We start from the raw sequence: 9992 nt of genomic DNA on the forward strand, positions 1-9992 counted from the left end.
CACCACTGCTTGGCTCTGTTTCTGTTAGTGGTCTTGAACTAACAGAGATTCTTCTGCCTCTGTCTCCCAAGTGCTGGGATTAAAGGTCTACCTGGCCTCTATGGCTAACTAGTGTGGGTAGCTCCCCACTCTGATCTTCAGGAAAGCTTTATTTGCTACAGCCCAAACAAAATATCACCATACACATGTAATTGAGATGACCATTTACTTAAGCACAAACACACACACACACACATGCCCATCCTTGACTTGGTGCAAATTTTTACTAAGGACCACCAGGACCTGGGTCATTTCTTCAAAGAGGAATCTACCTTTGGGGTTTTTAATCAGAAAACATAACAAATCTTAGGCTTTCCAGAATTGGCTGTGCCTCTTGAACAACTTTAAGTCCTGCTGCCAGACATTGACTCCTCCTGTGAGTCTGTATGCTGCTAAACATTATATACCTGACTGTTGCCTGAGAAAAGGAGGCTCAGAATACACACCTGTGGGGTGTGGACAACGCTGGGTACCAGTGCAGGTGCTGGGGTCCAGGCAGGTTAGTGGGGACCCAGCCTGTGCAGGGTCTAATTCATGCAAACCAAACAATACTTAGGATTCATGAAATGGAGGAAGCTCAGATGCCAGAGGTTTTCTTTCATTCAGCAAGCACTCCGCATACAGAAGGGAGGGGTCTGAAATGAGGATTTCTTCAGGAAAGAGGCAATGTGGCCATACATGAGTTTTATAAGTTTATTAGTGGAACTCAGGAACAGAGAGATGGGGCCTAAATAAGGGACTCCTGGGCCTAAAACAGACAGAGATCATGCCAGATGCAACTATGGCCAGGTGTTTGCTCTAGGCTGGGCTTGTTCCTGCAGGACGTCCATCAGCACATTCCAAGTCTCGTGTGCCTAGATTGTCGGCCTAGAGAGAACCTTCATCTGCAAGGGGAAATGCAGGCAGAGGGGTCAGGGCCTCATGAAGTATGGAAGGCTAAGAGAAGTGGTTTCTTTGCACTTGGGCAGAAAGATGCATGAGCAACTTCCTCAAATCCTGACGCTGGTTAATAAAGACTAAGCGGGATTACTAGAGAGGAGAAGGCGATGTTGGTAATAAAGAAAAGCAAGAACTGAGTGATGGTGAATAGAACAGAAGGGTTTCCCAGAAGAGAATACAGAGAAAACCAAGGCTGGGCAGATGCGAGGATTAAGTGTCGGCTTATCGCATGGTTTTCTTTGTAGGTGAGCCCAAAGCCAAGTTCTTCCCTGAAACATCCTTAAATTCACTTGCGCTACCCAGTCTGGCCTTGGTCTCTCCACGGGGGCTGCAAGTTCCACCACCAGTGACACAGCCCCCAGACAGTATGCTGTAGCCCCCTCCAACAGAGCTGGTCCGGTAGCCATAGTTGCCAGTGCTACTGAATCCAAAACTGGCCCCTGCACCGACGGCCCCAGGATTGGAGCTGCTGATAACAGCTGTAAAAGAACGGGAGGAAAGGGATCAGTGGGCATTTCAGGACAGAAGCGGCCTGAAGTCCCTTCCAGCTTCCAGCCCACCCAGCTCAAAGATCTCCAACCTAACTAAAGCCCTCACGTGGACCCCAAGTTTACGTTTAGTGACACATAACTCAATCCTGAACAAATCAAGCTCTGAGGAAAACAGCTCAGATGGTACAGAATCCCCGGTCAGGCACCTGCTCTTTCTCGGATGAATAAGAAATAACAAGGTTGCCCCAAAAGGATAGGGATGCCCAAGCATAAGCCGTGTTCTTGCATTAACCTGAGAAGGCACACTTAAATTCTTCCACTGTACTTCCAGTGGCTTGAGTTAGGGTGCTTGCGCTGCCGCTCCTTATGAAGAGAGCGACTGAGTCTTGGGGGCCAGTGATAGCACTGCTCTGTGCTCCATGACTGCATAGGAGTGGACAGGTGACCCTGGACTCAGTTTCCCCTCATGCATAACAGTGTGGGCGTGGGTAGCAGGAGAGGGTAGGTATCTACAGAGTTCTATCCCAGCAGAGACAGAATTTCTGGAGAAAGTGGTGATTGTGCAAAGCAGGGTTGTGAAAAGCTAACTCTACTGGTGAAGCAGTAGCTCAGGGTGGTGGAGGCGGGAGGGAGAGCCCAGGATGCTCTCAGTGGTCACGGTGGCAAGCACCCCCTCGTTCACTTTGTGCTTGCTGACTGCCTGGAGCTATCCCCCAGAGACGTGAAATACTCACAGATGCTCACGGCACTGGTGTGCTCCCCAGACATCCTGCACAGAGAAAACACAGGGAGTCTCCATCACAATTAGAATCCTGAGCTGAGCTCCCATTCACTGGACACGGGCCAGAGCCACCAGTTGACTGGGCTCCACCTCCACCAGCCACCAGGCGGTCAGAAAGTGTTAACAACCTCTGTCTCAAGACTTGAACCTCGGAATCTTGCCCTCCTGCCCTCCCCAGTCTACCTTCCCCACTTCAGACATATGAGGGCTGCAGTCTTGGGGCTCCCATGTTAACACCACCGCCGGGGCCCCTCTCCACGTGTGGAGTTTTTCTTGAGCCCATTCTTGACTGCTAGGTAGCTGAGGTCTGAGTAAGTAGAGGCATGGAATACAGACCAAATAAAGTAGCAATGAATGAAACTCTCGTGTGGCTTTAGACTAGTCTCAGGATTTCCAAACACCAATGTCCTGTGTCCCCCTAACTGGACTGGACCAGCCCACATTGTACAGCCCACATTGTTATCAATGTATTTTTAGCTGGCTGCCTTTTATAGGAAAAAATGCATTTCTCTTAAAAGAAGGTTTTATACCACAATGGACAAAACTAGAATTATATAACCAAATAAGAAAAGAAATGCCACTAAAGAATAAATACAGTGAAAAATAAAGCAAGTTAGCTGGAGGAGGGGAGCGAGATGGTGCTATCTGCTCAGAGGCTGAAGTTAGGACCCACCAAGAACACAAGGTATTTGTAAGGGCCACCAAGGGAGGCCTTGAAGCTGGCAACACTAAGCTGAAACACTCTGAGGAGCTGAAGGGAAATTTAAAGGACACTGCTGTCACACTGTGTGGCTGGAAATCGCTCTGGGACTTGTTTGTGGTTGAACTGGAAAGCATCCATCTACAGCCCCTCCTGTGTCCACACCCCGTGGTCTAGGAACCGGATTGGGGTGGCGGTTGTAAAGGTTCTCTCGGCGCCTCTGCTGTCACCTGCACTCCTCGCCCTCCAGCAGCTTGCGGTAGGTGGCGATCTCAATGTCCAGGGCCAGCTTCACACTCATCAGCTCCTGGTACTCGCGCATCATCCGAGCCAGCTCCTCCTTGGCCTGGTGCAGGGCGCCCTCCAGCTCATCCAGCTTGGCCCGGGCATCCTTGAGGGCACTGTCTCCTCGCTGCTCAGCATCAGCAATGGCCATCTCCAGATTGGAGCACTGAGAGACAGGAGGTGGCATTCCCCTTGAGTTCTGAGGTACCTGGGTCCTACTTTATTCCCATATGCATGTGCTAATGGCGACGGCAGGAGCGTGGGGGGTGCTATTCTGTCCTGCTCCACTTCCTGGAATGTAGGAATGTATCTGGCAGTGAGGACCTTCACCTGTCCCCAGGAAGTGTGCTTTCTCAGTCTTGTAACTTTGGGGGAAACCCTACAATGGTTCTAGACTTTAGAAGGGGAACAAAATGGGGGAGGAGATCAGGCTTCCCTGAGGAAGAAGGGATTTCTAGGACAGAGTACAAAGAGAAGGAGACAGGGCAGGAAAAGCCTCCCAACCTTCCCTGGGGTGTGTAGGAGCCCATCAGGACTCCCAGCCTTCCCTGGGGTGTGTAGGAGCCCATCAGGACTCCCAGCCTTCCCTGGGGTGTGTAGGAGCCCATCAGGGTCCCTGTTACTCACTTGCTTCTTCACATTCTCAATTTCTGATCGCAGTCTCTGGATGAGCCGGGTCAGCTCAGAGATCTCATTCCTGGTGTGCTTGAGGTCATCCCCATGGCGGCCGGCTGCCAGCTGCAGCTCCTGGAACTGTCGGGGGAGGTAGTAAGGCATACACATGTGTACATATGACTTGGGATTGTCTGTGCTTACTCTGGAACAGAAACCGCACCTGCGCTTGGGGCCGCGTGGCAGAGGAGAGAAGGGACACCCTCCCCATCCCCAGCTTCATAGCCTCCCTGTCTTTAATCATCTGTCCCTGGAAGTATTCATTTCCCTTAAGCCTGGCCGATCTTCCTGAGGGTTGGATTTGGCACAGGACTCTTGGAAGCCCCACCTCTCCGCACTGCGTCTTTGTGAGATGCCTCCCCAGCTACGGCCCTCTCGGCCTGTAGCCCCTTCAAAGTGAAGATTCAAGGCATCAGGGCGCTCACTTCATGACCCTGCCTTCATTCATCTGCTCGGCTTTGCCAAACAGTCCTTTAATATCCGCTCTTAAACACTCTCATGCTCTTGTGCCTCTGAGGGAGTAGGAGCGTCTCTCTCCTCCAGAACCCTTCCCCACATGCTCTCTTCCTTAAGTAGCTGTAACTAGGCCAGGTCAGGAGGCCTTCCCTAGTCCTCTGATTAGGCGCAGTTCTATTCCTGTGATCCTAGGCTTTAGCAGTCAGACCTCACTGACACGTTTTCGTACCTTCCTCAGTGGTTGGGTTTTAGTGTGTATAGCACAATGTCCCTCCAGTGCCCAAGAGAAAGATCTGATGAGTGAGTAGGCGGCTGGATGGCTGAGGAGCCAGTCAGTGGGGTTTTCCCACTTCCCCTTCTCCCTGTCAGCATAGGCTATACGGACCATCTTATGGTTCGAGGAAGGAGGGTGAACTTAGCATTGAATATCAGCCATGAATCTCTGTCACCTTGTGCCATTTGGGTTTTCCATTGAATAGTCAGCAGAGAGTATCCTAGCTCAATCTCATAATTCAACTTGAAGGGAAAACAGAGCAGGTGTGGTCTTTGGCACTTCAGGGTGGTGTATTTATTGCCTTGCCTCCTTTCCTGAATGTTCAGCCCTGATGTGGTTTAGCACCATCAGAAGTGACAGCACCATCACCTCTTACCTACCGAGTGCTCTTGGTGAGTCTCCTGCACCTGTAGCGCTCACTTACTCATCTCACAATGGTGATGGTGAAAACCAGTCTCACAACACTGGTCAGCACCCAGCCCTCTCGCTAAGCCCATGGTGAAGTGGAGGTACCAATAACCCAAGCTGCAAATGGTCTCTAAACCCATCTGTGAGACTCGTCTTATTCTTCCAGGAAGGACTGTGGAGTTGAAGACTGTGTTTGGGTGCTGGATCCTGATCACCCAAGGGGGTTAAATCATGTGGCCATTCTTAACCCTGACTTAAGAGAGTAGATGGAGAAGGAACTGGGACCAGGTCACTAGTCTGAGACTTCATCAAAAAGTCTAGGCCTGTGTTGTCCCTTAGGCCCTGAAGGCTAACCCTTCCCCAACAGGCTAAACCTCTCCATCCGAGGCTGGGAAAGAGATGGGGAAGGAGAGATAAGGTCTCCTGGGGGTGATTTATCAAGAGAAAGAGCCCAGAGAAGAGCAAGGAACAATTAGAAAGTTACCATCATGATCAGAGAAACCAGATTATCCAAGAGTCACCTCCCACCCACACCCACGGGGAAGCTAAGATGTGAAGGATAGCAACGCCCTCTTCATCCTTGGAGGTGGACTTGAACGAAAAAGTGGGGGTTGCCTGATCGCAGATCGCACTGAAGAGGCCTGTGATTCACTGTAATAACAGAGCTGAGATGCTGACATCTACACGCCCCTCCCCCAAGGGTACTTCCGAGCTCTCTGCCTCCAGAAAGCAGGTCCTGCCCTATCCCGCCTAGTCTTGCATTAGGATGCCTCATTTGCTTCTTGCACTTTGTACCCTGAAATGAATGCTGCTGGTTTAAGAGAAGCCTAGGGACAGAGCTGTCTTCTCCTGTCTCACTTCCCACAATGCCAAGGTCAATGTCACATTCCCAGCTAGCTGGAGGCCATGGTGAGTTATGGAACATAAAAAACTGAGTCCAAACCAGATCGCCCTACACACACGTTGCTGGGGAGGTGTACAGAGGTGTCCACCCTACCTTGGTCTGGTACACCATCTCGGCCTCGGCCTTGCTCTTCAGGGCGATATCCTCATACTGAGCACGGACTTCGGCAATGATGCTGTCCAGGTCCAGGTTGCGGTTGTTGTCCATGGACAGGATGACAGATGTGTCACTGATGTGGGACTGCATCTGAGCAATCTCCTAAGGAGAAGAAGGATGCATGACACGCCTATCATAACCAGGGAAAGGTGGCAAAATGATATCCCGGTAGAATAGCTCCAGGGACACCCAAAACCGGCACAAGTAGCATCTCCTAAAGCCCAAGATCAGAGCCCAGTATTGCTTTGAAAAACTTTCCAGTAGCTGTAAAGCCAACTGAGAAGAAAATCCACATGTCTGTCCCAAGAGAGGGCAAGAGGAAGGAAAGCGGAGGAAAATAGCCTGGCCAGCTGTCACCCAGTCTCTGAACTGCAAAGCCCTCAGCACCCAAATGCTGGAAGACTCCTGGGCTCTTTTAAACGGACTGATAAACAGGTACCTTATCATCACAAGTCCTTCCCGAATTCAGAGCTAGAGACGAGGGCAAGCCTTACCCCTTCGTACAGACACTTGAGGAACTTGATCTCTCCGTCCAGGGCATCCACCTTGGCCTGCAGCTCCACCTTGCTCATGTATGCTGCATCCACATCCTAAAGAAAATCCACACTTCCTACTGACCGATATCCCTTATAACCCCCATCCTGTCCCAGGGAGAGACTCAAGACACCAGGGAGGAGCTTGACTTCAGCCCAGACTCACAGTGAGAGAGGGTACAGACCCTGTTCCTCTCCAGTGACTTGTCTGAGACGTGGTGGCCATCCACAGCTGAACGCTTGTTCATTTACACAGCCGTGAAGAAGATGGCTAAGTGACCTGTGCTAGCAAGCAGCAGTGTCTACGACCCATGCAGCCAGCCTCTGCCTCCGGCTTGTCAGCCCCAGGCCCTTTGCCCTTGCCCCTGCAGCCACCATGGGGGATGGAGGCCAGGTGTCCTGCTCACCTTCTTAAGCACTACAAATTCATTCTCAGCGGTTGTACGCTTGTTTATTTCTTCTTCATACCTGCGAGAAAAGCGTCAGTGAACAGGGGCTGCGTGGGCCCGTGTTTGTGCACCTATATCTGTGTGTTCTCACTGAGAAATTCAAGATGGCTGAATTGTGGATCCTGAAGCAGGTGCTTTCAGTTGTCCTGGCTTGGTAGGGCTGCTTGGCTGGGTATCAATAGGGACCTGTGCTTGGTAGCTGGAGAATTTGGGCCTAGGTTTCTTCTGACAGCTAGGGAGTGAGTCCATTTTTCCTCCTTCTCTTCAGCATCCAAATCACAGGAACAGGACATACCACTCCAACCTGAGATGGACGTTCAGGGCTAGAACTACCCGCACCCAGGTGAAGAAAGAATGGCTCGGGTGTTCAGGACCCAGAGAGAGGAGAAGCTCAATTGGAGTTCTACGTCTTGCTCTTCTGGGGTTTCCTTGGAGCTTGGGACACCCTGGGTAAGCTCAGGAACTGAAGTTCTGTGTTGAACACATACAAGTTCTCTCTCTAGAGAGGTAAGGAAGCAACACATGAAAGAGAAACTGCCTTCAAGGGCATCCCCGGCACTACCCAGCAGGTTGAGTATCCGCAGTCCAGCCTGTTTGGTTATGCCCATGAAGGCTCTATCTTGTCGGGTGAACTCAGATGGCTTGTTCCACCCGAGTTCAGTCCCCCTGAGGCCAGATGCTGAAGTCCCAGGACCTGCTTAGACAGCCCCGCCCCAGGCGCCAGTCAGAGACATCGTGTCCTCACTCACCTCTTCTTGCAGTCCTCCACAGCATCCCGCATGCCCCTCAGCTCCGAGTCCAGCCTCACCCTGTCCCCAGACAGCGTGTCCAGCTGCTTCTGCAGGCTGCTGATGTGGGCCTCGTACACAGGCTCCAGGTTCTTCCTGCAGTTGTTCAGGTCCAGCTGCTGCAGCAGCTCCCACTTGGTCTCCAGCACCTGGTTCTGCTGCTCCAGGAAGCGCACCTGCAACCCAAACCACAGTCCACTGCCCTCTCTACAGTCAACAGGGAGGAAGGGGTGGGAGACTTTCTTCCCAGGGGAAAAGGACAGGTTTTGATCTGCTGTGTGACCTTCAAAGGTGAGCTCTGAGAGAAAAATGACACCCAAGAACCCCCCTCCCCCAGCAATCCTCAGTCTAGCAGCCAGGGGGCAGCTCTGAAGGTCGTGAGGAGCCCAATAAGCGTTTATCTCCAACCTGTTACAATGCTGGCTGCTTGTCTCCTGCCCAAGTTTAAACCTGCTAGGTAAGTATTGATGGGCTGCAGGAAGGTCTCCCTGTGGCTAGCTCTTAGATGTGAATTTGCCAACCAGCTTCCCAGAGTGGGCCTGGGGACTGGGTCTGTTTGCCTGCTCTCTCTCCACATCTGTGGCTTCTCCCATCCTAACTGACTCTCCTCTGCCTTCTAAGTCCCACTGGCTCTGCCCCCACTTAGCCACTTCTTTACCAAGAGTTCTCTTGCTCTACTTCCTAGAAACCTTCCAAATAAAGCTGTCTCAAGCTCCTTGCAAGCCTTTGGTCCTGTCCTTCGGTACTGATGTCTAAGATATGGTCTGTTTCCTCTCTACTCTGTCCTGGATTATGTCTGTATCCTGGGAAAGGGTCCCATCATCCTCTCTCCAGACAGCCCCCCCCAAAGAGCAGTGAAAGTGCAGAAAGAAGGGAGTACTTAGCTATCAGCTGACCCACCTTGTCGATGAAGGAGGCAAACTTGTTGTTTAGAGCCTTGATCTGCTCCCGCTCCTGCGCGCGCACCTTCTGGATCTCCGGGTCCAATTCCACATTGAGTGGGGCCAGCAAGCTCTTGTTGACAGTGACCTGGTGGATGCCTCCCGGCACACACAGGGATGGGTTTGAAGGCCCCAGAGCCCCACTGCCAAACATACTGCCTGCAAAGCCACTCGCCCTATTCCGTCCAAACCCATATCCCCCTGTGCGTCCGCTAACGCCAGCCACATTGAAGGAGATGCTCCTGGCACCCCTCAGGCTGTAGAGGCTCCGACTGCTGAAGCCCCCACTGAGCCCTTTGCCCCCTGCCCGGTAAGAAGATGAACTGCTGGAGAGCACAGCTGAGCAGCCACTGAAGCCCCTGTTGGCAGCTCCAGGCTTGCAGGTGAACTGGCGGTTCATCATGGAGAAGCCACAGAGTGGGTTTGCGATGCACAACCTTCCCAAAGAGACAGCGACACTGTTTACCGACTTGTGATTTCGGCCTTCCCCTTTATAGAGCTCAAGAGAACGATTGCCCTAATTGGTGGGTTTAGTTTGCCTGGAAGGAAAAAAATCATTTTCTCCTATCAAAATCAGAGACATGGGGTAACTTAAAAACTCCCAAAGTGCTGGCTTGCAAGTCTTCTGCATGTAATTGAGTCTTATCTTATTAGCATGGGGTAATTAGCTGGCCATATTATCCCCAGAAAATCTTGGCTAGGAAGCTTGTCCTGATCCCTACCGTACTTCTTCAGAAGGCTGGGAGAGTGGGAGGGCTGAAGGAGACTGCTAATTGTCAGTGTCTTCTCTGAGAAACCCTGCACCTGGGCCAGCACCAGCTCACCTGATTCAGGGACCCTGACTGTCGCTTTCATGTGGTTAGGAAGTCCCAAGGCCTGGCTTTCCAAGGCTGCCAGAGATGGTTCTCAGGTCCGACTTGCCAGGGGTGCAGAATGGGAAACGATCTAAATCTAGACTCCACCCTCTGGCAGTGAAGCTCATGCTGCACCCTCGGGGTAGGTCCCTTGCTCCCCTGTGCCAGCCTGGTGCCTGCCTGCCTCCACCTGTATACACAGACTTCCACCCCAGTCTTGGAGCCTCAGAGTGACGTCATTACCACTGTGTATAATGATGGACACAGACGCAACATTTTGCAGTGTAGAGTGCTCCTTGCACATAGCATGCTCCATCTGGAA

The 9992-nt window shown here is 51.8% G+C and overlaps 1 protein-coding gene across 1 annotated transcript; it reads right to left on the bottom strand.

Moving 5' to 3' along the window:
• Positions 1-718: 718 nt before the first annotated feature.
• Positions 719-9308, bottom strand: LOC125410152 (keratin, type II cytoskeletal 73). The gene is made up of 9 exons (XM_087899330.1): positions 8776-9308; positions 7837-8051; positions 7046-7106; positions 6600-6695; positions 6043-6207; positions 3863-3988; positions 3181-3401; positions 2204-2238; positions 719-1457 (listed from the first exon to the last, which is right to left on the bottom strand). The coding sequence occupies exons 1-9, from the start codon at positions 9217-9219 to the stop codon at positions 1201-1203; spliced, it is 1620 nt and encodes a 539-aa protein (XP_087755456.1). The 5' UTR covers positions 9220-9308; the 3' UTR covers positions 719-1200.
• Positions 9309-9992: the final 684 nt, after the last annotated feature.

Source organism: Myodes glareolus, chromosome 19 (assembly GCF_982192425.1).
Source record: "Myodes glareolus chromosome 19, mMyoGla1.1, whole genome shotgun sequence".
NCBI lineage: Eukaryota > Metazoa > Chordata > Mammalia > Rodentia > Cricetidae > Myodes > Myodes glareolus.